This window comes from Loxodonta africana, chromosome 16 (assembly GCF_030014295.1).
Source record: "Loxodonta africana isolate mLoxAfr1 chromosome 16, mLoxAfr1.hap2, whole genome shotgun sequence".
Taxonomy (NCBI): domain Eukaryota; kingdom Metazoa; phylum Chordata; class Mammalia; order Proboscidea; family Elephantidae; genus Loxodonta; species Loxodonta africana.
Window position 1 is genome coordinate 3,052,090 of NC_087357.1, and position 27,981 is coordinate 3,080,070.

Consider the following 27,981-nt stretch of genomic DNA (forward strand, 5'->3'; position numbering starts at 1 on the left):
GAGGCCACTCTGGGGGGATTGTCTCTTGATCCAGTTCCAGCTGGATCCACCAGCCTGGGATCCACACCCCAGCAGGGAACAGCAGGTGGGGAGACGCAACATCTGCTCCAAGAGCTATGGGTGTGAGGCTGGGAAGGGTCCTCAGAAGGAAGAGGGGAAATCAGGGCTCCTGCTAGGGTCTCAGGACAGCTGTCCAGCGCTTGGCCCAGGGCGTCCCTCCTCACTAAGCCAGGAGGAAGCTTTGGAGAGCAAGGGTGGCCTCAGCAATGCTGCTAATAAAATGAAGCCCATACTCCCTCGTCTGACGGCTCAAGGCCCAAACCGGCTTCCCAGGTTCTGTAAGCCTTGCATGCCCAGCTCAACAATGGAGGCCTAGTGCCCCGGGCCTTGAGACCATCGCAATGTAGTCACAGTGCAGTTACCTTGATGGCCTCGGCAGCAGACAGCCGCTCCTGGGTGCTGCATCTGGCCATGTCCAACAGGAGGGCCTTGAGCCTTCGAGGCAGGGCCAGCTTGTGGTCACGAGGCATGCTGAACTTGGCTGCGGTCCACAGGACGGCAGCCACACAGTACACTGAGGCCTGGGTGAGTGGAGAGAGGGTAGTGGGGGCACTGTAGGGCTAGCCACACCCAGAAGATGCTGCTCACCCCAGGGTGCCCTGGGGGGGCACCAAGGGCATAGCCCCAGCAAAGTGGTTCCTGTGACACACATTGTGAGACTGTCCACGGTGGGGGGGGTCCTCAGTCTTCTCCACCCCCCCCCCACTTTGTGCACTACAACCGAGGACACAGCCTGGGAATCTGCATGTTTAATGAGGACCTAGGTTATTCATTCATGTAGGAATATTTATACTGTGGAAATTGGTAAATGCCACAAAACTGGGCTTGATTTACCATTTTGTGGATTGACTTAAAGAAGCAATGAATTCAATTAATAACGAAGATTAAATTTAAAAGCATGTCATATCTGTAGCTGTTAACTGTGAGTAGCACAAAGCTCAGGAAATATTCTTCCAGTTTTCAACAACCATTATCTTAGAATGTTGCTTAGAAAGAGTGAAGTTCCCAGGTGTTTTGTTGTTTCATTTCTTTTTACTGAGATAAAGAAAAATATCCACCAGCATTCGCATTAGTGTCACACCCCTTCCTCATTGATGGATGGTGGTTACATGGTAGAAATCAAGGAAAGCTTCCTATGAGAAACAATTGGCTCTATGGAGCATTCTATAAAGAGTAGTATACATTTTGGTGGCGGGGCCAAGATGGCGGAATAGCCAGATGCTTCCTGCGATTCGCTCTTACAACAAAGACCTGAAAAAGCAAGTAAAATGATTATGTTTATGACAACCTAGGAGCCTTGAACATCAAAGGCAAAGTTAGGAAATGGACTGAGCAGCAGGGGGAGGGAGAGACAGTTCAGAAGTGGAGAGGAGTTGCTGGACCTGAGTCTCTGGGAACCCTTAGGCACCATTCCCGGGAGCAGCTGCGGTGGGCTATTAGTAGCGTTTGGCCACAGTTTCCTCAGGGAGGAGCAGCCAGCCACACAGGCTACTCATACCTCCAGAACCAGAGAAGAATGGTGCTGTTGGCAAAAGGCAAGTATGTGTGTATATTTTACCGTGCCCCCCACCCCCAATCTGGCTTCAGTGGCTGTTGATTTCCCTGGGCCTGAGATAGGCCCTGTTGAGTATGGGGAGCCATCCTTCCAGCCATGGAGAAGGAATAAATTTGCAACTGGGGGGAAGGATAATTTGCCAGCTCCACTAACCTGGGGAGCTCAGGATAGAAGCGGCTCCTATCCAGGCATAAATGGCCCATGGACATTGAATACCTTTCACCCTGCATGGACATGTGTGGACCCATTTCAGGAGAATAGGCCTTGTTGGCAGACTGCAATTGTTGTAGCTGTGTGGTGGAGAGGTGGGTGTTTGATGTTTGACACTGCTTTGCCTATTAAACAGGGCCCTCACCTAGCCACATCAGGGGCCTAAGGACTGGTGGCTCCACTCAGGTCACCCAGCCACCCGCTAAAGGGGTTCAAGGATAACTGGTACCTCCCAGTCCTTACAACTAAAAACACTGGGTGCCCATGGTCCATCTGCAGAACACACCCACCTGTATGCTCTAGGGAAGAGGGATGCGCTTTCTTCAGAGACACTTGGGGGGTGATCCTCAGCCCCCTGCCTGTTCAGAGCATGACCCCCTGCTGCAAACAGATACTGATACCTACACCAATCACACCTGCCCCTCTAAGACTAGGACAGAGCCACACACTTGATGATCAGCTACCTGGGCACCTAGCTGAATTCATACAAGAAAAGTGGATGGACTCCTAGACTGATATACCCGATAACAGCTCTAGCCATCTGGTGACAGGATGTCAGAGCTCCAAAGATGAAAATAAGCTAGCTCACCCAAGCAGCCTATTTGGGCATATCAAAACAAAAGAAAGCAAGAAGCTAGGATACAGTAAGCAAACATAAACTAATAGAATAACTATAGATGGCTTGGTGACAACAGTCAATATCAAGTCACGAAAAGAAACGGACCGTGATCAACTCAACACACTCAAAACAAAGAATCAACAAATCTGGATGAAGGTGCCTTCCTGGAATTTCCAGATGCAGAATTCAAAAGATTAATATACAGAAATCTTTAAGACATCAGGAATGAAATTAGGAAGGAGATCAGGCAATATGCAGAAGAAGCCATGGAACACACAAAGTAGTTGAAGAAATTAAAAAGGTTATTCAAGAATATAATGAAAAATTTAATAAGCTGCAAGAATCCATAGAGAGCAATCAGAAATTCAGAAGATTAACAATAAATTTACAGAAGTAGACAACTCAATAGAAAGTCAGAGGAGCGGAATTGAGCAAGTGGAAGGCAGAATTTTTGAACTTGAAGATAAAGCACTTGGTACCAATATATTTAAAGAAAAATCAGATAAAAGAATTTTAAAAAAATGAAGAAAACTTAAGAATCATGTGGGACTCTATCAAGAGAAATAACCTACGAGTGATTGGAGTACCAGAACAGGGAGGGATAACAGAAAATACAGAGAAATTTTTTGAAGATTTGTTGGCAGAAAACTTCCCTGGTATCATGAGCGATGAGAAGATACATATCCAAGATGCTCATCGAGTTCCACATAAGGTAGATTTTAAAAGAAAAGCACCAAGACATAATCAAACTTGCCAAAACCAAACATAAAGAGAGAATTTTAAGAGCCGTTAGGGATAAACGAAAAGTCACCCACAAAGAAGAGTAAATAAGAATAAGCTCGGACTACTTAACAGAAACCATGCAGGCAAGAAGGCAAAGAGATGACTTATATGAAGAATTGAAGGAAAAAAATTGCCAGCCAAGAATCATATACCAGCAAAACTGTCTCTCAATATGAAGGTGAAATTAGGATGTTTCCAGATAAACAGAAGTCTAGGGAATTCGTAAAAACCAAAGCAAAACTACAAGAAATACTAAAAGATATTTGGTTAGAAAATCAATAATATCAGGTATCAACCCAAGACTAGAACACTGGACAGAGCAATCAGATGTCAACCCAGAAAGGGAAATCACAAAAATAAATCAAGATATGAAAACGCTCAAAAGAGGGAAATGGCGATGTTAGTATGTAAAAGAAGACAACATGAAGACAATAAAGAGGGACTAAGAAATGTAGTCATAGATCTTTCATATGGAGAGGAAGACAAGGCGATACAAAGAAATAAAAGTTAGGTTTAAATTTAGAAAAATAGGGGTAAATATTAAGGTAACCACAAAGGCGACAAACTATCCTACACATCAAAATAAAATACAAGAAAAAAATAGAGACTCAGGAGAAACAAAATCAACAATGAATATGAGGAAAAGACAATATATTATGATAAACTACTCAACACCAAAAATTAAGTGGGAAAAAGAAACTCAACAACACATACAAAAAAAGACATCAAAATGACAGCACTAAATTCACCTATCCTAAATTACACTGAATGTAAATGGACTAAATGCACCAATAAAGAAACACGATCCGTCTATGTGCTGCCTACAAGAGACACACCTTAAACTTAGAAACACAAACTAAAACTCAAAGGATGGAAAAAAAATATATCAAGCAGACAGAAATAAAAAAAAAGCAGGAGTGGCAATATTAATTTCTGACAAAATAGACCTTAAACTTAAATCTACCACAAATGATAAGGAAAGACACTATATAATGATTAAATGGACAATATACCAGGAGGACAAAACCACATTAAATATTTATGCACCCAGTGACAGGGCTGCAAGATACATAAAACAAACTCTACCAGCATTGAAAAAGGAGATAGACAGCTCCACAATTATAGGAGACTCCAATGTACTACTTTCGGTGAAGGGCAGAACATCCAGAAAGAACCTCCATAAAGACACAGAAGATTTAAATGCCGCAATGAACCATTCGACCATATAGGCATATACAGAACACTCCACCCAACAGCAGCCAAGTATACTTCATTTCTAGTGCACATGGAACATTCTCTAGAATAGACCACATATTAGGTCATAAAGCAAGCCTTAGCAGAATCCAAAACATTGAAATATTACAAAGCATCTTCTCTGATCATAAGACCATAGAAGTGGAAATCAAGAACAGAAAAAGCAGGGAAAAGAAATTAAACACTTGGAAACTGAACAACACCCTGCTCAAAAAAAACTCGATTATAGAAGACATGAAGGGTGGAATAAAGAAATACATAGTTCAATGAGAATGAGAACACTTCCTATCAGAGCCTTTGGGACACAGCGAAAGCAGTACTCAGAGGTCAATTTATATCAATAAATGCACACATACAAAAAGAAGAATTATCCCTACAACTTGAACAACTAGAAAGAGAGCAACAAAAGAAACCCTTTGATACCAGAAGAAAGCAAATAATAAAAACTAGTGCAGAATTAAATGAAATAGAATATAAAAGAGAATTGAAAGAATTAACAAGACCAAAAGCTTGTTCTTTGAAAAAATTAACAAAATTGATAAGCCATTGGCCAAATTGACAAAAGAAAAAGAGGAGAGGAAGCAAATAATCTGAATAAGAAATGTGGTGGGCGATATTACAACAGACCCAACTGAAATTAAAAGAATCATATTACTATGAAAAACTGTACTCTAACAAATTTGAAAACCTAGAAGGAATGGGTGAATTTCTGGAAACACACTACCTCCCTAAACTAACACAAACAGAGGTAGTACAACTAAATAGACCCATCATAAAAGGAGAGATTGAAACCGTAATCAAAAAACTCCCAGCAACAACAACAACAAAAGCCCTGGCCCAGACGGCTTCACTGGAGAGTTCTGCCAAACTTTCAGAGAAGAGTTAACACCGCTACTACAAAATGTATTTCAGAGCATGGAAAAGGACGAATACTCCCAAATTCGTTCTATGAAGCCACCATATCCCTGATACCAAAACCAGGTAAAGACGCCACACACACAAAAAGAAAATTATAGACCTATATCCCTCATGAACTCAGATGCAAAAATTCTCAACAAAATTCTAGCCAATAGAATTCAACAACATATCAAAAAAAAAATAATTCACCATGACTAAGTGGGATTCATACCAGGTATGCAGGGATGGTTCAACATCAGAGAAACAATGTAATCCATCCAATAAATAAAACAAAAGGTAAGAATCACATGATTTTATCAATTGATGCAGAAAAGGCATTTGACAAAGTTCAACACACATCATGATAAAAACTGCCAGCAAAATAGGAATAGAAGGAAAATTTCTCAACATAAGAAAGGGCATTTATACAAAGCCAACAGCCAACATCACCCTAAATGGAGAGAGCCTGAAAACATTCCCACTGAGATCGGGAACCAGACAAGGATGCCCTTTATCACCACTCTTATTCAACATTGTGCTGGAGGTCCTAGCCAGAGCAATTAGGTAGATAAAGAAATAAAGGGCATCCAGATTGGCAAAGAAGAAGTAAAAGCATCTCTATTTGCAGATGACATGGTCTTATACACAGAAAACCCTAAGGAATCCTCAAGAAAACTACTGAAACTAATAGAAGAGTTCAGCAGAGCATTGGGATACAAGAGAAACATACAAAAATCAGTTGGATTCCTCTACACCAACGAAAAGAACATCAAAGAGGAAATCACCAAAACGATGCCATTTACAGTAGCCCCCAAGAAGATAAAATACTTAGGAATAAATCTTACCAGAGATGTAAAAGAATTATACAAAGAAAGCTACAAAACAGTACTGTGAGAAATCAAAAGAGACCTACATAGGTGGAAAAACATACCTTGGCATTGGGTTTCATTGGGTTAAGGCTCATGGATAGGAAGACTTAACATTGCAAAAATGCTTATTCTACAGAAAGCGATCTATACATACAATGCAATTCCGATCCAAATTCCAAAGACTTTTTTTTTAATCATTTTTATTGTGCTTTAAGTGAAAGTTTACAAATTAAGTCAGTCTCTCTCACAAAAACCCATATACACCTTGCTACACACTCCCAATTACTTTCCCCTAATGAGACAGTCCAATCTCTCCCTCCACTCTTTTCGTGTCCATTTCGCCAGCTTCTAACCCAGTCCACCCTCTCATTTCCTCTCCAGGCAGGAGATGCCAACATAGTCTCAAGTGTCCACCTAATCCAAGAAGCTCACTCTTCGCCAGCATCCCTCTCCAACCCATTGTCCAGTCCAATCCATGTCTGAAGAGTCAGCTTCGGGAATGGTTCCTGTCCTGGGCCAACAGAAGGTCTGGGGGCTATGACCACCGGGGACCCTCTAGTCTCCGTCAGACCATTAAGTCTGGTCTTATGAGAATTTGGGGTCTGCATCCCACTGCTCTTCTGCTCCCGCAGGGTTCTCTGTTGTGTTCCCTATCAGGGCAGGCATCAGTTGTAGCCAGGCACCATCTAGTTCTTCTGGTTTCGGGAGGATGTAGTTGCTGGTTCATGTGGCCCTTTCTGTCTCTTGGGCTTGTAATCGCCTTGCGTCCTTGGTGTTCTTCATTCTTCTTTGATCCAGGTTGGTTGAGACCAATTGATGCATCTTAGATGGCTGCTTGCTAGCATTTAAGACTCCAGTCGTCACTCTTCAACATGGGATGCAGAACGTTTTCTTAATAGATATTATTATGCCAATTGACTTAAATGTCCCCTGAAACCATGGTCCCCAGACCCCTGTCCCTGCTACACTGGCTGTCTAAACATTCAGTTTATTCAGGAAACTTCTTTGCTTTTGGTTTAGTCCAGTTGTGCTGACCTCCCCTGTGTTGTGTTCTGTCTTTCCCTTCACCTAAAGTAGTTCTTATCTACTATCTAATTAGTGAATGCCCCCTCCTACCCTCCCTCCCTCCCAGCTCTCATAACCACAAAAAAATGTTTTCTTCTCAGTTTAAACTATTTCTCAAGTCCTTATAATAGTGGTCTTATACAATATTTGTCCTTTTGCAACTAATTTCACTCAGCATAATGCCTTCCAGGTTCCTCCATGTTATGAAATCGATGCGTAATATTCCATTGTGTGAATATACCATAATTTATTTATCCATTCATCCATTGATGGGCACCTTGGTTGCTTCCATCTTTTTGCTATTGTAAACAGTGCTGCAATAAACATGGGTGTGCATATATCTGTTCGTGTAAAGGCTCTTATTTCACTAGGATATATTCCAAGGAGTGGGATTGCTGGATCGTATGGTAGTTCTATTTCTAGCTTTTTCAGGAAGCGCCAAATCGATTTCCAAAGTGCTTGTACCATTTGACATTCCCACCAGCAGTGCAGAAGTGTTCCAATCTCTCCACAGCCTCTCCAACATTTATTATTTTGTGTGTTTTGGATTAATGCCAGCCTTGTTGGAGTGAGATGACATCTCATTGTAGTTTTGATCTGCATTTCTCTAATGGCTAATGATTGTGAACATTTCCTCATATATGTTAGCTACCTGAATGTCTTCTTTAGTGATGTGTCTATTCATATCTTTGGCCCATTTTTTAATTGGGTTATTTGTCTTTCTGCAGTTCAGTTTTTGCAGTGTCATGTAGATTTTAGAGATCAGGCACTAATCAGAAATGTCATAGCTAAAAACTTTTTCCCAGTCTGTAGGTAGTCTTTTTACTCTTTTGGCGAAGTCTTTGGATGAGCATAGGTGTTTGATTTTTAGGAGCTCCCAGTTATCTAGTTTTTCTTCTACATTCCTTGTAATGTTTTGTATACTGTTTATGCCATGTATTAGGGCTCCTAACGTTGTCCCTAGTTTTTCTTCCATGATCTTCATTATTTTAGATTTTATATTCAGGTCTTTGATCCATTTTGAGTTAGTTTTTGTGCATGGAGTGAGGTATGGGTCTTGTTTCATTTTTTTGCAGATGGATATCCAGTTATGGCAGCACCATTTGTTAAAAAGACTGTCTTTTCCCCATTTAACTGTTTTGGGGCCTTTGTCAAATATGAACTGCTCATATGTGGATGGATTTATGTCTGGATTCTCAATTCTGTTCCATTGGTCCATGCATATGTTGTTGTACCAGTACCAGGCTGTTTTGACTACTGTGCTGGTATAATAGGTTCTTAAAATCACGTAAAGTAAGGCCTCCCACTTTGTTCTTCTTTTTCAGTAATGCCTTATTTATCCGGGGCCTCTTTCCCTTCCATATGAAGCTGGTGATTTGTTTCTCCATCTCATTAAAGAATGTCCTTGGGATTTTGATCAGAATTGCATTTAATGTATAGACCAGTTTTGGTAGAACAGATTTTTTTTTATTAACTTTTATTGAGCTTCAAGTGAACGCTTACAAATCAAGTCAGTCTGTCACATATAAGTTAATATACATCTTATTCCTTACTCCCACTTCCTCTCCCCCTAATGAGTCAGCCCTTCCAGTCTCTCCTTTCGTGAAAACTTTGCCAGCCTCCAACTCTCTCTATCCTCCCATCCCCCCTCCAGACAGGAGATGCCAACACACTCTCAAGTGTCCACCTGATATTAATAGCTCACTCTTCATCAGCATCTCTCTCCCACCCACTGTCCAGTCCCTTTCATGTCTGATGAATTGTCTTCGGGGATGGTTCCCGTCCTGTGCCAACAGAAGGTTTGGGGACCATGACTGCCAGGATTCCTCTAGTCTCAGTCAGACCATTAAGTATGGTCTTTTTATGAGAATTTGGGGTCTACATGCCACTGATCTCCTGCTCCCTCAGGGGTTCTCTGTTGTGCTCCCTGTGAGGGCAGTCATCGATTGTGGCTGGGCACCAACTAGTTCTTCTGTTCTCAGGATAATGTAGGTCTCTGGTTCATGTGGCCCTCTCTGTCTCTTGGGCTCTTAGTTGTCATGTGACCTTGGTGTTCTTCATTCTCCTTTGCTCCAGGGGGGCTGAGACCAATTGATGCATCTTAGATGGCCGCTTGTTAGCTTTTAAGACCCCAGACGCCACATTTCAAAGTGGGACGCAGAATGTTTTCATAATAGAATTATTTTGCCAATTGACTTAGAAGTTCCCTTAAACCATGGTTCCCAAACCCCTGCCCTTGCTCCGCTGACCTTTGAAGTATTCAGTTTATCCCGGAAAGAACAGATATTTTTATAATGTTCAGTCTTCCTATCCATGAGCAAGGTATGTTCTTCCACTTATGTAAGTCTCTCCTGGTTTCTTGCAGAAGTGTACTGTAGTTTTCTTTATATAAGTCTTTTACATCTCTGGTAAGATTTATTCCTAAGTATTTTATCTTCTTGGGGGCTACTGTAAATGGCATCGTTTTGGTGATTTCCTCTTTGATGTTCTTTTCGTTGGTGTAGAGGAATCCAACTGATTTTTGTATGTTTCTCTTGTATCCCAATGCTCTGCTGAACTCTTCTATTAGTTTCAGTAGTTTTCTTGAGGATTCCTTAGGGTTTTCTGTGTATAAGACCATGTCATCTGCAAATAGAGATGCTTTTACTTCTTCTTTGCCAATCTGGATGCCCTTTATTTCTTTATCTACCTAATTGCTCTGGCTAGGACCTCCAGCACAATGTTGAATAAGAGTGGTGATAAAGGGCATCCTTGTCTGGTTCCCGATCTCAGTGGGAATGTTTTCAGGCTCTCTCCATTTAGGGTGATGTTGGCTGTTGGCTTTGTATAAATGCCCTTTCTTATGTTGAGAAATTTTCCTTCTATTCCTATTTTGCTGGCAGTTTTTATCATGATGTGTGTTGAACTTTGTCAAATGCCTTTTCTGCATCAATTGATAAAATCATGTGATTCTTACCTTTTGTTTTATTTATTGGATGGATTACATTGTTTTTCTAATGTTGAACCATCCCTGCATACCTGGTATGAATCCCACTTAGTCATGGTGAATTATTTTTTTGATATGTTATTGAATTCTACTGGCTAGGATTTTGTTGAGGATTTTTGCATCTACATTCATGAGGGATATAGGTCTATAATTTTCTTTTCTTGTGGTGTCTTTACCTGGTTTTGGTATCAGGGATATGGTGGCTTCATAGAATGAGTTTGGGAGTGTTCCAGCCTTTTCTATGCTCTGAAATACCTTTAGTAGTAGTGGTGCTAACTCTTCTCTGAAAGTTTGGTAGAACTCTCCATTGAAGTCATCCAGACCAGGGCTTTTTTTTTTGTGGGGCGTTTTTTGATTACCTTTTCCATCTCTCCTTTTATGATGGGTCTATTTAGTTGTTCTACCTCTGTTTGTGTTAGTTTAGGTAGGTAGTGTGTTTCTAGGAATTCGTCCATTTCTTCTAGGTTTTCAAATTTGAATATAGTTTTTCATAGTAATCTGATATGATTCTTTTTATTTCAGTTGGGTCTGTTGTAATATCGCCCATCTCATTTCTTATTTGGATTATTTGCTTCCTCTCCTCTTTTTCTTTTGTCAGTTTGGCCAGTGGTTTATCAATTTTGTTGATTTTCTCAAAAAACTAGCTTTTGGTCTTAATTCTTTCAATTGTTTTTCTGTTTTCTATTTCATTTAATTCAGCTCTAATTTTTATTATTTGTTTTCTTCTGGTGCCCGTGGGCTTCTTTTGTTGGTCTCTTTCTATTTGTTCAAGTTGTAGGGATAATTCTTTGATTTTGGCCCTTTCGTCTTTTTGATGTATGCATGTATTGATATAAATGGCCTCTGAGCACCACTTTTGCTGTGTCCCAAAGGTTCTGATAGGAAATGTTTTCTTTCTCATTGGATTCTATGAATTTCTTTATTCTATCCTTCATGTCTTCTATAATCGAGTCTTTTTTTGAGCAGGGTATCGTTCAGTTTCCAAGTGTTTGATTTCTTTTCCCTGCTTTTCCTGTTATTTTATGGCCAGAGAAGATGCTTTGTAATATTTCAATGTTTTGGATCCTACTAAGGCTTGCCTTATGACCTAATATGTGGTCTATTTTAGAGAATGTTCCATGTGCACTAGAAAACAAAGTGTACTTGGTTGCTGTTGGGTGGAGTGTTCTGTATATGTCTATGAGGTTGATTGATTGTGGCATTTAGATGTTCCGTGTCTTTAGTGAGCTTCTTTCTGGATGTCCTGTTCTTCACTGAAAGTGGTGCGTTGAAGTCTCCTACTATTATTGTGGAGCTATCTCCCTTTTTAATGCTGATAGAGTTTGTTTTATGTATCTTTAAGCCCTGTCATTGGGTGCATAAATATTTCATATGGTGATATCTTCTTGGTATATTGTTCCTTTAATCATTATATAGTGTCTTTCCTTATCCTTTCTGATGGATTTAACTTTAAAGTGTATTTTGTCAGAAATTAATATTGCCACTCCTGCTCTTTTTTGATTGTTGTTTGCTTGATATATTTTTTTCCATCCTTTGAGTTTTAGTTTGTTTGTGTCTCTAAGTCCACGGTGAGTCTCTTATAGGCAGCATATAGATGGATCTTGTTTTTTTTATCCATTCTGCCACTCTCTGTCTCTTTATTGCTGCATTTAGTCCATTGACATTCAGGGTAATTATGGATAGGTTAAAAAAACAACAAAAAAAACCTTTTTTTTTTTTTAATGAATTTAGTGCTATCATCTTGATGTCTTTTTTGTGTGTTGACAGTTTCTTTTTCCCACTTGATTTTATGTGCTGAGTAGATTTTCTTTATATATTGTCCTTTCCTCATATTTGTTGTTGTTGATTTTGTTTTTGCTGAGTCTGTATTTTTCCCTTGTATTCTATTTTGATGAGTAGGATAGTTTGTCTCCTTTGTGGTTACCTTATTATTTACCCCTATTTTCCTAAGCTTAAAACTAACTTTTATTTCCTTGTATTGCTGTATCTTCCTCCCATATGGACGGTGTATGATTACATTTCTTAGTTCCTCTTTATTATTTTAATGTTGTCTTCTTTTATATAACAACATCACCATTACCCTGTGTTGGGCTTTTTTTTTTTTAAATCTTGCTTTTTTTTTTTTTTGGATTTCCCTGTCTGGCTTGACTTCTGGTTGCTCTACCCAGTGTTCTGGTCTTGGGCCGATACCTGATATTATTGATTTTCTAACTAAAGAGCTCTCTTTAGTATTTCTTGTAGTCTTGGTTTGGTTTTTACAAATTCCCTCAACTGGTGTTTATCTGGAAATGTCTTAATTTCACCTTCATATTTAAGAGACAGTTTTGATGGGTATATGATTCTTGGCAGGCAATTTTTTAAATATGTCATCCCATTGCCTTCTTGCCTGCATGGTTTCTGCCAAGGAGTCTGAGCTTATTCTTATTGGCTTTCCTTTGTAGGTGACTTTTCTTTTATCTCTTGCTGCTCTTATAATTGTCTCTTTATCTTTGGTTTTGGCAAGCTAGATTATAATATGTTTTGGTGACTTTCTTTTAAGATCTGCCTTATGTGGAGTTCGATGAGCATCTTGGATAGATGTCTTCTCATCTTTCACAATATCAGGGAAGTTTTCTGCCAACAAATCTCCAACAATTTTCTCTGTATTTTCTGTTATCCCTCCCTGTTCTGGTACTCCAATCACTCGTAGGTTATTTCTCTTGATAGAGTCCCACATGATTCTTAAGGTTTCTTCATTTTTTAAAAATTCTTTTATCTGATTTTTCTTCAAATATATTAGTGCCAAGTGATTTATCTTTGAATTCAGAAATTCTAGCTTCTACTTGCTCAATTCTGCTCCTCTTTCTATTGAGTTATCTAATGCTGTAATTTTATTGTTAATCTTCTGAATTTCTGATTGCTGTCTGTCTATGGATTTTTCCAGCTTACTAAACTTTTCATTATGTTCCTGAATAATCTTTCTAATTTCTTCAGTTGCTTTATCTGTGTGTTCCTTGGCTTGTTCTGCATATTGCCTCATTTTCTTCTTGATGTCTTGAAGGGTTCTGTGTATTAAACTTTTGTGTTCTGCATCTGGTAATTCCAGGAATGCACTTTCGTCTAGAAGATCCCTGGATTATTTGTTTTGAGAGCCTGTTGAGGTGATCATGGTCTGTTTCTTTATGTGACTTGATATTGACTGTTGTCTCCAAGCCATCTATAAGTTACTGTATTAGTTCATGCTTGCTTACTGTGTCATAGCTGCTTGCTTTGTTTTGTTTTGGTATACCCCTATGGGTTGCTTGAGTGAGCTAGCTTGATTATTTTCGCCTTTGGAGCTCTGGTGTCCTGTCCCCAGCTGGCTAGAGGTGTTATCAGGTATATCAGTCTAGAAGTCCATTCAGTTTTCTTGTATGAATTCAGCTCAGGTTTCCAGGTAGCTGATATCAAGTTTGTGGTACAGGCTCTATCCTACAGTCTTAGAGGGGCAGGGGTGATTGGCGTATATACCGGTATCTGATTGCAGCAGGGGGTCATTCTCTGAACAAGGCAGGGGGATGAGAACCGACCCGCAAGTGTCTCTGAGGAAAACGCGTCTGTTCCCTAGAGTGTGCTGGTGGGTGGGTTCTGCAGAGGGATCATGAGCACCCAGAGTCTTTGGTTGTAAGGACTGGGAGGTACCAGTTATATCTGGACCCCTGTTGCAGGTGGCTGGGTGACCTGAGTGGAGCTACCAGTTCTTAGGTCCCTGTTGCATGTAGGTGAGGGCTTTATTTAATAGGGAAAGTAATGTCAAACGTCAAATACCCACCGCTCCACCGCAGAGATGAAATGATTGGAATTTGCCAGCAAGCGCCTATTCTCCCAAAATAGGCCCACACAAATCCATGCAGAATGGAAAGGTGCTCAAGGTCCACTGACGGTTTATGCCTGGGCAGGAGCCGCTTCTGTCCTGAGCTCCCCCGGTTAACGGAGCTAGCAAATTATGTTTTCCCCCAGGTGGAAATTTTTTCCTTCCCCAAGGCCAGGAGGATGGCTCTAGGTGCTCACCAGTGTCTATCTCAGGCCCAGGGATTCAGCCGCTGAAGCCGGCCTGGGGGTGGGGGGTGGGGCGCGGTAAAATATACGCAAGTACTTAGCTTTTGCCAGGAGTGCCATTCTCCTCAGGTTCCAGAGGTGTGAGCAGGCTGTGTGGTTGGCTGCTTCTCCCTGAGAAAACTGCGGCCGAATGCTAGGACCAGTCCGCCGCCTCCACAGCTGCCGCTCCTGGAATGGTGCCTAGGGCTCCCCGTGATTCAGGTCCAGCAAATCCTCTCCACTTCTGAACTGCCTCTTCCTCACCCTGCCCCTTAGTTCCTTGTCTAAGCTTGCCTTTGATGTTCAGGCTTCCCATCTTGTCACAAATATACTCATTTCACTTGTTTTTTCGGGTCTTCGCTGTAAAGAGGGCTCGACGGAAGCGTCTGTCTCTTCCACCATCTTGGCTCCACCTCCTCCTAACGACATTTTTTAATGAGATGGAGAAACAAATCACCAACTTCATATGGAAGGGAAGAGGCCCCGGATAAGTAAAGCGTTACTGAAAAGAAGAACAAAGTGTGAGGCCTCACTCTACTCGATTTTAGAACCTATTATACCGCCGCACCATGCAAAGGCTTCTGACTGTGTGGATCATAACAAATTATGGATAACATTGCGAAGAATGGGAATTCCAGAACACTTAATTGTGCTCATGAGAAACCTCTACATAGATCAAGAGGCACTTGTTGGGACAGAACAAGGGGATACTAATTGGTTTAACATCAGGAAAGGTGTGCATCAGGGTTGTATTCTTTCACCATGCTTATTCAATCTGTATGCTGAGCAAATAATCCAAGAAGCTGGACTATATGAAGAAGAACAGGGCATCAGGATTGGAGTAAGACTCATTAACAACCTGAGTTATGCAGACGACACAACCTTGCTTGCTGAAAGTGAAGAGGACTTGAAGCACTTACTAATGAAGATTAAAGACGGCAGCCTTCAGTATGGATTGCACCTCAACATGAAGAAAACAAAAATCCTCACAACTGGACCAATGAGGAACATCATGATAAATGGAGAAAAGATTGAAATTGTCAAGGATTTCACAATCAAGAGCCATGGAAGCAGCAGTCAAGAAATCAAAAGACTCATTGCATTGGGTAAATCTGCTGCAAAAGACATCTTTAAAGTGCTGAAGAGCAAAGATGTCACCTTGAAGACTAAGGTGCACCTGACCGAAGCCATGGTATTTTCAATTGCGTCATATGCATGTGAAAGCTGGATAATGAATAATGAAGACTGAAGAAGAATTGACGCCTTTGAATTGTGGTGTTGGTGAAGAATATTGAATATACCATGGACTTCCAAAAGAACGAACAAATCTGTCTTAGAAGTACAACCAGAATGCTCCTTAGAAGCAAGGATGGCGAGACTGTGTCTTACACACTTTGGACATGTTGTCAGGAGGGATCAGTCCCTGGAGAAGGACATCATGTTTGGCAGAGTACAGGGTCAGCAGAAAAGAGGAAGACCCTCAACAAGGTGGATTGATACAGTGGCTGCAACAATGAGCTCAAGCATAACGACGATTGTAAGGATGGCTCAGGACCAGGCAGTGTTTTGTTCTGTTGTGCATAGGGTTGCTATGAGTTGGAACTGACTCGATGGCACCTAACAACAACACCAACAACAATTATACCGCCGCAGTCGTCAAAACAGCCTGGTATTGGTACAACAAGAGATACACAGACCAATGGAACAGAATTGGGAATCCAGACATAAATCCATCCACATATGAGCAGTTCATATTTGACAAAGGCCCCAAAACAGTTAAATGGGGAAAAGACAGTCTTTTTAAGAAATGGTGCTAGCATAACTGGATATCCATCTGCAAGAAAGTGAACAAGACCCATACCTCACACCATGCACAAAAACTAACTCAAAATGGATCAAAGACCTAAACGTAAAATTTAAAACAATAAGAATCATGGAATGAAAAATAGGGAAAAGGTTAGGAGCCCTAATACATGGCATAAACAGTATACAAAACATTACTAACAATGCAGAGGAGAAACTAGATAACTGGGAGCTCCTAAAAATCAAACACCTATGTTCATCCAAAGACTTCACCAAAAGAGTAGAAAGACTACCTACAGACTGGGAAAACATTTTTTAGATATGACATTTCCGGTCAGTGGCTGATCTCTAAAATCTGCATGATACTGCAAAAACTCAACTACAAAAACACAAATAACCCACTTAAAAAATGGGCAAAAGATATGGGCAGACACTTCACTAAAGAAGACATTCAGGTAGCTAACAGATATATGCGGATATGCTCACGATCACTAGCCATTAGAGAAATGCAGATCAAAACTACAATGAGATTCCATCTCATTCCAACAAGGGGGGCATTAATCCAAAAACCACAAAATAATAAACGTTGGAGATGTTGTGGAGAGATTGGAACACTTACACACTGCTAGTGGGAACGTAAAATGGTACAACCACTTTGGAAATCGATTTGGCGCTTCCTGAAAAAGCTAGAACTACCATACGATCCGCCAATCCTACTACTTGGAATATATCCTAGGGAAATAAGAGCCTTTACACAACAGATATATGCACACCCATGTTCATTGCAGCACTGTTTACAATAGCAAAAAGATGGAAGCAACCAAGGTGCCCATCAATGGATGAATGGATAAATATAGTATATTCACACAATGGAATACTATGATGAATCTGTGAAACATTTCATAACATGGAGGAATCTGGAAGGCATTATGCTGAGTGAAATTAGTCAGTTGCAAAAGGACAAATATTGTATAAGACCACTATTATAAGAACTTGAGAAATAGTTTAAACAGAGAAGAAAATATTCTTTGATGGTTACTAATGGGGGATAGGGATGGTGGGAGGGACGTAGAGAGGTATTCACTAATTAGATAGTAGATAAGAACTATTTTAGGTGAAGGGAAAGACAACATACAATACAGGAGAGGTCAGCAAAAGTGGACTAAACAAAAAGCAAAGAAGTTTCCGGAATAAACTGAATGCTTAGAAGGCCAGTGTACCAGGGGCAGGGGTTTGGGGACCATGGTTTCAGGGGGTAAGTCAATTGGTATAATAAAATCTACTAAGAAAACATTCTGCATCCCACTTTAGAGAGTGGCGTCTGGGGTCTTAAACACTAGCATGTGGCCGTCTAAGATGCATCAATTTGTCTTAACTCGCCTGGAGCAAAGGAGAATGAAGAACACCAAAGAGACAAGGTAATTATGAGCCCAAGAGACAGAAAGGGCCACATAAAGCAGAGACTACATTAACCTGAGACCAGAAGAACTAGATGGTGTCCGACTGCGACCGATGACTGCCCTGACAGGGAACACAACAGAGAACCCCTGAGGGAGCAGGAGAGCAGTGGGATTTAGACCCCAAGTTCTCATAAAATGACCAGACTTAATGGTTTGCCTGAGACTAGAAGGACCCCGGTGGTCATGGCCCCCAGACATTTTGTTAGCCCAAGACAGGAACCATTCCCAAAGCCAACTCTTCAGACATGGATTGGACTGGACAATGGGATATAAAATGATGCTGGTGAAGAATGAGCCTCTTGGATCAAGTAGACACATGAGACTATGTTGGCTTCTCCTGTTTGGAGGGGAGATGGGAGGGCGGAGGGGTTCAGAAGCTGGTGGAATGGACATGAAAAGAGAGAGTGGAGGGAAGGACTGTGCTGTCTCATTAGGGGGAGAGCAATTTTTTTTAGCAAGGTGTATATAAATTTTTGTATGACAGACTGAGTTGATTTGTAAACTTTCACTTCAAGCACAATAAAAATTAAAAAAGAGTAGCATACATTTTATTATTACTTTTAAATTCTGTGCTACACATCCATGGTATCAGTTAAATTTGTAATACGTGTATGTGTGTCCATGGAGCTACACACTTTTATTCAGAGAGCTGGTTGTTGAGCTTTACCAGCACACCACTGGTTCGCAGGGATCTCAGCCAGAGGATCGGCCCTCTGGGTGGGGCGTAAAGTAGGGTGTGACCTGACTGGTTCTCTTGTGCTCCCCAGGTCATTGCCCCGTGTGAGGAGAATGAAGGGCGACAGTCCACTCAGGGCTCAGTCATGTTTTTCCATATGTAATCATTAGGGGTACTGCAATGTCTGTAGTTGTATTTGGGTTTGTACTGTCTTTGGTTTTAGTATGAGGGTAAAACTACTTTCATGAAATGAATTGAGAAGTATTTCCTCTTCTGTTTTCTGGAAGAGATTGTGTAGAATTGGTGTTATTTCTTTAAACATTTGGTAGAATTCTGCAGTGAAACCATCTGGGCCTAGTGATTTATCTTTGGGGAGTTTTTAAATTATAAATTCAATTTCCTTAATGCTGTTGTTAGGTGATGTCGAGTTGGTTTCAAAACAAAAACAAGAAAACACCTCGGAACTTCACTTGTCTTTTGCAGCAGGTTTGCCCAATGCGATGTGTCAATTTGATTTCGTGACTGCTGCTTCCATGGGTGCTGATTGTGGATCCACGTAAACTGAAATCATGGACAAGTTCTGTCTTTTCTCCATTTATCATGATGTTGCTTATTGGTCCAGTTGTGAGGATATTTGTTCTCTGTACGTTGAGGTGCAATCCATACTGAAGGCTGTGATCTTTGATTTTCATTAGTAAGTGCTTCAAGTCCTGTTCACTTTCAGCAAGCAAGGTGGTGTCATTTGCATAACACAGGTTGTTAATGAGTCTTCCTCCAATCCTGATGCCCCATTCTTCATATAATCCAGGTTTTCAGATTATTTGCTCAGCATACAGATTGAATAAGTATGGTGAAAGGATACAACCCTGACACACACCTTTCCTGACTTGAAAACCACATGGTATCCCCTTGTTCTGTTTGGATGACTGCCTCTTGATCTATATACAGGTTCCTCATGAGCACAATGAAGTATTCTGGAATTCCCATTCTTTGCAATGTTATCTGTAATTTCTTATGATCCACACAGTCAAATGCCTTTGCCTACTCAATAAAACAAAGGTAAACACGTTTCTGATATTCTCTGCTTTCAGCCAGGGTCCATGTGACATCAGCAATGATATTCTTGGTTTCACATCCTCTTCTGAATCCAGCTTGAATTTCTGGCAGTTCCCCGTCGATGTACTGCTGCAACTGCTTTTGAATGATCTTCAGCAAAATTTTACTTGTGTGTGATATTAATGATATTGTTCAATAACTTCTGCATTCAGTTGGATCACCTTTCTCTGGAGTAGGCATAAATATAGATTGCTTCCAGTTGGTTGGCCAGGTCAAGTAGCGGTCTTCCAAATTTCTTGGCATAGACAAGTGAGCGCTTCCAGCACTGCATCCGTTTGTTGAAACATCTCAATTAGTATTCCGTCAATTCCTGAAGACTTGTTTTTTGCCAATGACTTCAGTGCAGCCTGGATCTCTTCCTTCAGTACCATAGGTTCCTAATCATATGTTACCTTCTGAAATGATTGAATGTTGTTAAGGAACTCTTTTTGGTATAGAGACTGTGTATTCCTTCCATGACCTCTTGCTTTCTTCATGTATGATGTCCTTGATGTCATTCCACAACTTGTCTGGTCTTCAGTCGTTAGTGTTCAGTGCGTCAAATCTATTCTTGAGTTGGTCTCTAAATTCATGTGGGATATACTCAAGGTCATACTTTGGCTCTCATGGACTTGTTCTTATTTTCTTCAGTTTCAACTTGAACTGTGTATTCCATCTGGTGAGGTCCATGTGTATAGTCGCCGTTTATGTTGTTGAAAAAGGGTATTTGGAATGTAGAAGTCATTGGTCTTGCAAAATTCTATCACGTGATCTCTGGCATAGTTTCTATCACCAAGGCCCTATTTTCCAACTACCAACCCTTATTCTTTGTTTCCAACTTTTGCATTCCAATCACCAGTAATTATCAATGCATCCTGATTGCATGTTCGATCCATTTCAGACTGCAGAAGTTGGTAAAGGTCTTCAATTTCTTCACCTTTGTCCTTAGTGTTTAGTTTGTAAATTTGAATAATAGTCCTATTAACTGGTCTTCCTTGTAGACGTATGGATATTATCCTATCAAGGATAGTGTTGTACTTCAGGATAGATCTTGAAACACATTTTTTTTATTATGAATGCAATGCCATTCTTTTTGAAGTTGTCATTCCCAGCATAGTAGACTGTATGATTGTCTGATTCAAAATGGCCAATACCAGTCCATTTCAGCTCACTAAAGCCTAGGATGTCGATGTTTATGTGTTCCATTTCATTTTTGACAATGTCCAATTTTCCTAGATTCATACTTTGTACATTTCACATTTTGATTTTTAATGGAGTTCTGCAGCTGTTTTTCCTGATTTTGAGTCATGCCACATCAGCCAATGAAGGTCTGGAAAACTTGACTCCATCCATGCGATCAAGGTCTACTCTACCTTGAGGAGGCAGCTCTTCCCCAGTTGTCTTTTGAGTGCCTTCCAACCTGAGGCACTCATCTTCTGGCACTATATCAGACAATGTTCTGCTCACTGGCTAATTCTTTTCAGGAGTAGACTGCTGGGTCTTTCTTCCTAGTCTGTCTCAGTCTGGAAGCTCAGCTGAAACCTGTCTGTCATGGGTGACTCTGCTGGTATTTGAATACTGGTGGCATAGATTCCAGCATCACAGCAACATGCAAGCCCCCATGGTATAACTAACTGACAGAGGGATTTATTTCCCTAATAGTTATGGGTTGGAAACCCTAGTGGCATAGTGGTTAAGTGCTACAGCTGCTAATCACAGTTCAAATCCACCAGGTGCTCCTTGGAAACTCTATGGGGCAGTTCTACTCTGTCGTACACAGTTGCTATTAGTCGGACTCAAAGGCAACGGGTCTTTTTTTTTGTTGTTGTTCTCTGTCTTTGGTAATTTCTTTGAAGTGTACTTTATCCAATATTTGTATAGTCATACCTGGTTTCTTTTGATTAATGTTACATGGCCTTTTTCTATCCCTTAATTTTCAACTTGCTTATATTGCTTTATTTAAAGTGAGTTTCTTGTGGATAGAATACAATTGAGACTTGTTTTTAATCCACTCTGCCATTCTCTGTCTTTCAATTGGTGTATTTAGATCATTTACATTTAGTGTAATTATTAATATATTAGAGCTCAAATCTGACATTTTATTTTCTGTTTGTTCTGTTTTTTATTTCTGTGCTTTCATGTGTGTTATTTGACCATTTTTTTTTAGTACTACATTTTGCTTTATAGTGTTATATATAAAGTCACTGTACCAACCATTTCAGGAGGTAGCATATGATCAAGAACTGATGGTACTGAAGGAAGAAGTATGAACTGCATTGAAGGCACTGATGAAAAACAAGGCTCCAGGAATTGATGGAATACTAATTTAGATGTTTCAGCAAACGGATGCAGCGCTGGAAGCGCTCACTCGTCTATGCCAAGAAATTTGGAAGACCGCTACCTGACTTGGCCAATCAACTGGAAGAGATCCATATTTATGCCTACTCCAAAGAAAGGTGATCCAACCGAATGCAGAAGTTATTGAACAATATCATTAATATCACACACAAGTAAGATTTTGCTGAAGATCATTCAAAAGCAGTTGCAGCAGTACATCGACGGGGAACTGCCAGAAATTCAAGCTGGATTCAGAAAAGGATGTGAAACCAGGGATATCATTGCTGCTGTCAGATGGATTCTGGCTGAAAACAGAGAATATCAGAAATGTGTTTACCTTTGTTTTATTGAGTAGGCAAAGGCATTTGACTGTGTGCATCATAACAAATTACAGATAACATTGCGAAGAATGGGAATTCCAGATCACTTAATTGTGCTCATCAGGAACCTGTACATAGATCGAGAGGCAGTCGTTCAAACAGAACAAGGGGATACCGTGTGGTTTTCAAGTCAGGAAAGGTGTGTGTCAGGGTTGTATCCTTTCACCATACTTATTCAGTCTGTATGCTGAGCGAATAATCTGAGAAGCTAGATTATATGAAGAATGGGGCATCAGGATTGGAGGAAGGCTCATTAACAACCTGTGTTATGCAGATGACACAGCCTTGCTTGCTGAAAGTGAACAGGACTTGAAGCACTTACTAATGAAAATCAAAGATCACAGCCTCAGTATGGATTACATCTCAACATACAGAAAACAAATATCCTCACAACTGGACCAATAAGGAACATCATGATAAATGGAGAAAAGACTGAAGTTGTTCATGATTTCATTTTACATGCATCCACAATCAACACCCATGGAAGGGGCAGTCAAGAAATCAAACGACACATTGCATTGGGTAAATCTGCTGCAAAGACCTCTTTAAAGTGTTAAAAAGCAAAGATGTCACTTTGAGGATTAATGTTAGCCTGACCCAAGCCATGGTGTTTTCGATTGCCTATATTGATGTCAATGTTGGGCAATGAATAAGAAAATCCGAAGAATTGACGCCTTTTAATTATGGTGCTGGCAAAGAATATTGAATATACCATGGACTGCCAAAAGAACAAACAAATCTGTCTTGGAGAAAGTACAACCAGAATGCAAGGATGATGAAATTTCATCTCATATGTTTTGGACATTTTATCAGAAGCATCCAATCCCTGAAGAAGGACATCATGCTTGGTAAAGTGGAGGGTCAGTAAAAAAGAGGAAGACCCTCAATGAGGTGGATTGACACAGTGGCTGCAAAAATTAGCTCAAGCGTAACAATGATTGTAAGGATGGTGCAGGACCGGGCAGTGTTTCGTTCTGTTGTGCATAGGGTCGCTATGAGTCGGAACCAACTCAATGGCACCTAACAATCGAGAGGATATGTTTAAGACCATTATGTTATGAATGGGAGAGAGTAAAAACCCACCCATTGCCATCGATCATTCTGCCTCATAGTGACCCTATGGGACAGAGTAGAACTGCCCCCATAGGGTTTCCAAGGCTAGAAATCATTACAGAAGTAGGTTGCCACATCTTTCTCCCATGGAGCGGCGGGGAAGTTCGAACCCTTGACCTCTTGGTTAGCATCGAAGCACTTAACCACTGTGTCAGGAGGGCTCCTTATGAATGGGAAAGAGTAAAGGGATGTAAATGGAGGTAAAGTTTGCATACTTCACTTGAACTGGGGAAAATAACCACACCTGTAGGCTGTAATAATCTATGTAGATGTAGTGTAACACCTAGAGAACAAAACAAAACAAAACAAATCCATTGCTGTTGAGTCAATTCTAACTGATAGCAATCCTGTATGAAAGAGTAGTATTGCTCCATGGGGTTTCCAAGGAGCAGCTGGTTGACTCAAACTGCCGACCTTTTGGTTAGCAGCCAAGCTCTTAACCACTGTACCACCAGGGCTCAAGTAACACCTAGAGCAACCACTAAAAAAAGCTATAAAGAGATACACTCACGAACAGTATGTTGTTGTCGTTATGTGTGGTCAAGTTGGTTCTGACTCATAGCGACGCCATGTACAACACAACAAAATACTGCACCCTCTTGTGACATACTTATGGTCATTGTAACCTCTACATACATTTAAAACCACACTGAACAGTTTATAAATTTTACTTCAATCGTCAAACAAGTTAGAAAACGAAAGAGGTGATGGAAAGTCTATTGTATTTACTTACATTATATTTTTTCTTAGCATGTCCTTTCTTCTTTCCTGACAATCTAAGATTCCCTCTTTTATTGTTTCCTTTCTGTTTAGAGAAACTCCTTTAGCCATTCTTTTAAGGTAGGTGTGTTGTGACAAATTTTCTTAGCTTTCTGTTTCTGAAAATGTCTTGACTTTCCTTTTATTCTTGAAGGATATTGACACTTCTTGCAGGACTTGAGCAGTATTTGCCACTTCCTTCTAAGGTTTCTGATGAGAAATACACTGCTATTTGACCTTCCCCCCCCCCCCCCATATATAAGGTGTTGTTCCTTTCTTGCTGCTCTCAAGAGTTTTTTTTTTTTTTGTCTTTTCAAAGGTTTGATTGATGTGTTTTAGTGTTGATTTCTTTGGGTTTATCCTGTTTGGGGTTTGCTCAGCTTCTGAAATCTTTAGGTTTATGTCTTTTTCCATATTTCTTTGAATACTTTTTCTGCTTCACCATCTTTCTTCTCTCCTTCCAGGGCTCTGATGACACAAATATTAGATCTTTTTTACTGTTCCACAGATCTCTGAGGTTCTGCTCAAAAAAAATTTTTTTTTCAGTTTCTTCCTGTTGTTTAGATAATTTCTATTGAGCTATCTTTAAATTCACCTATTCTTTCTTCTTACCCCTTCATTTACTGTTAAGCCTATCCGTTGAGTTTTTTTCTTTCAGTTTTTGTGTTTTTCAGTTCCAAAATTTTAATTTGGTTCTTCTTTTTATCTTCCTTTTCCTTGCTGAGATTTTTTCATTTGTTTCAAATATGTTCATAATAGTTTGTTGAGGCATTATTATGAAGGCTGGTTTAAAATTTCTGTCAGTTATTTTTAACATCTCCGTTGTCTCAGTGTTGGCATCTATTGATATCTTTTTCATTCAGTTTGAGATCTTCCTGGTTCTTGGTATAATGAGTGACTTTTTTAATTGAAATCTGGACTTTTTTATTATAAGACTCTGGATCTTATCTAAATCTTCTGTTTTAGCTGCCTTTCTCTGACGCCATTTTGGCAGGGAAGGGAAGGAGACATCTCATAACTGTCAGAGGGGGTTGAAGCCCAGTTTCTCTCTGTTGGACTCTTGAGGAGGGGGGCTCCTCATTACTGTCGGACAAGGGTGGGAGTTCTGGTTTCCCATTATGCTTCCGCTGATACCGTCCTGGCTGAGAGGGGTAGGTGGCCTCCTTACTGCTCCCCATATGGCTCTAATGACACTGTGGGGGATCAAGGTGGTCTCATTACTAGGCCTCCTTTGACACCACACAGTGGGGGAGTTGGGATGCCTTGTTACCAACAGGTGAGAGAGTAGAAGTCCAGGCTCCCTATGTGGTCTCCACTGCTGTTGGAGGGTGGTATCCTCATTACCACCTTCTGGGGATGAAAGTCTCGGCCCTCTACTTAACCTTTTCTGACAGCACCCCAGCAGGTGAATTGGGGTGCCTTGTTACAGCTGGGAGAGGGTAGAAGTCTATTCTCCCCATTCTGTCTTTGCTGGTGTGGGTGGGGCTGTTTTTTCTGTGGTGTTTGGTTGGAGTGAGAGGTTACTGTCTGATGGCTGTCTATCTTGTTGGGCTGCCCCTTTGGCTGTAGGGTGCTAGTTTTTGTTGGGCTTTTTTGTCTGCGGCCATTGGTGTTTCTGATTTGCTGGCTTCTACAGCCCCAAATCTGGAATGTCTGAGACAAAAAGAAAGCCAGGGACCTCATCACTGTGTCATTTCTTCTATCCTGAAATCTGTAGGTGGTCTGCCGTCTTTTTCTCCACCTTTCAGAGTCTCCTCATGTTCATTTATGTACAATGTGCAGGTTTTCAGTTGTGTTTAGCGGGAGAAGTGGGATAGTATGTCTCCTCCTCTTTCCAGAAGTAGAAACTCTGCCTTGGTTTTGAGTATAATTTAATTGTGAATATGTATAACTTAATTTAATGATAGCTTTCTAACAACTGAACTAGCCCTGGCGGTGGAGTGGTAAAGCACTTGGCTGCTAACCGAAAGGTTGGCAGTTCGAACTCACTAGCTGCTCTGTGGGAGAAATACGTGACAATCTGCTTCCATAAAGATTTACAGCCTTGGAAACACTACGGGGCAATTTTATTCTGTCCTATAGGGTTGATGGAAACCCTGGCAGAGTAGTGGTTAAGTGCTATGGCTGCTCACCAAAAGGTTGGCAGTTCGAATCCGCCAGGCGCTCCTTGGAAACTCTGTGGGGCAGTTCTACTCTGTCCTGTAGGGTCGCTATGAGTCGGAATCGACTCAACAGCAGTGGGTTTGGTTTTGTTTTTTTTTTTATAGGGTTAATATGAGTCAGAATTGACTCAAGGGTCATGGGCTTTTTCCAATGACTGCTGTTGGCTCCCACAAACCAGGACAGGCAGCCCCATGCACCACTGCAATTGTTCATGCAGAGGGCTGTTGGGACAACCACCACCTGACCATGTTCCTTGGGACCCTCTGAGGCAATGTCAGCTAGGTGGACACTGCCTGTGGCCATCTCATCAGACAGAGCTGAGGCACTGGGCATGTGTGGTGCCCACCGGGGTCCTGCTACAATCCCATGAGGTCCCGACATCATGCCCATCCTGCCTCTTCTTTTTCTCTTAGCTGGGAGGGGTGGGAGTGGGGTGAACCTGGTCATGAGGGTCTGCAGGCCTGGAGTTGGGCAGGGAGTATGGAGGAGGTCCAGTTACCTTTTCCGTCACCAGCTTCTCCTCTGTGACCTCGGGAGCCACAAAAAATGAATTGTATGAGCCTGAGAGAGAAAATCCCAGACCTAGGTTAGTCTTGCCTTTGGCAGTGGCAAACTCATGCCGAGTGCAGCCCCTGGTGAGCCTCATACGCACCGTCGGCAGGGGGCACCCCGAAGAGCACAGTGCCATCCTCGGCGACCAGCACGGAGTCCAGGCACAGGTAGGCTGCAGGACATGTGGCATCAGAGGTGAGCACCCTGGCAGGCAGCGGCATAACAGGGCCACCTGCCGCTAGCTCTGAGGACTGCTCTTTGGAGGGCCATACTGCCCGATGCAGGGGAAGGGTTCTTCTCAGCCTCTCTATCACATGGGGCAGGCCTGGGTGGGCAGGTATACTGCCCAGTCCTCTCGTAGCCCACCAGTGTGGCCCCCAGGGCTGAAAAAGTCAAGTCCCTGGGCAATACCACGTCATGAAGCAAGCTCCAGCCCCTTCCTCATCTGTCCCAGAGGCACAGGGAAGACCCTCTGAGCCACCCCTCCCACCAGCCCAGGCGGGGGTGGATGCCACTTGGCCACACCAACTGGTGTGTGTGCTCTAAGTGCAAATGTGCTGAACCAAGACCAGGGGAGCAGGGGAGATGGCTGACCTGGCAGCGGGGATAGGGCCTGGGGCTGGCTGGGGGGTCACAGGCCCCATTCCAAGTCATGGGGCAGCACAGTGGGGAATCAGCTGACCTGATGGCAGTGTCTGTTATAACTGCTCCCCTCCCCAGGAGACCTTGTGGACGCTGTTCTCTGCATCACCCCTCCCCACCCCATCTTGTATAAAATCTGTTAGCTTGTCCCATGGGGCTGAGCTTTGAGGGCCATGAACTGCAGCAATATCTAAGGTTCCCCTCTTCCTCCTAGAACCAATTCTTACCTCCTTGGGGATGATATCACCCTGCCGGGACTATGTGGCTGGAGTTTCCATGGCCCCCTCCTTTCAGCAGGGGTTATCAGTTAAAGGAGATTAAAGCATCTGCTCCGAGCCCCTCCAATGCCCCATGGCCCTGCTGTCTGCTCTGACCACCCCAGGCCACATTCAGCAGACTCAGCGCCCCTCTCACAGGCCGCTCTGGCCCCGCAGCCCATCGGCCATAGGGGTGCTGGGGGTGGGAGAGGGTGGCTACCTGGGAACTCGATGTAGGTTTGCAGGGTGTGGAGGCTCTCGTGGCACAGCGCCCAGAGCTCGTATTCCCGGAAGGGCCGGCCAAGCTTCACCAGGAGGTCCTGCAGGGACATCCGCTGTATGGGGATGAAGAGGGGTGGTCAGGACGGAGCTGCCCCATAACATGCTGCT

General features: G+C 41.8%; 1 protein-coding gene across 1 annotated transcript in view; it reads right to left on the reverse strand.

Annotated features, from left to right (window-relative positions):
- The window catches only part of KNDC1 (kinase non-catalytic C-lobe domain containing 1), a 76,576-nt gene that overhangs the window by 24,404 nt on the left and 24,191 nt on the right, over nucleotides 1-27,981 (reverse strand). The window contains exons 7-10 of the mRNA XM_064269894.1: nucleotides 27,812-27,926; nucleotides 26,793-26,864; nucleotides 26,640-26,701; nucleotides 423-581 (exon numbers count right to left, since the gene is read on the reverse strand). Of these exons, the coding sequence (XP_064125964.1) occupies nucleotides 423-581; nucleotides 26,640-26,701; nucleotides 26,793-26,864; nucleotides 27,812-27,926 (408 nt within the window). The remainder of the gene's footprint in view (nucleotides 1-422; nucleotides 582-26,639; nucleotides 26,702-26,792; nucleotides 26,865-27,811; nucleotides 27,927-27,981) is intronic.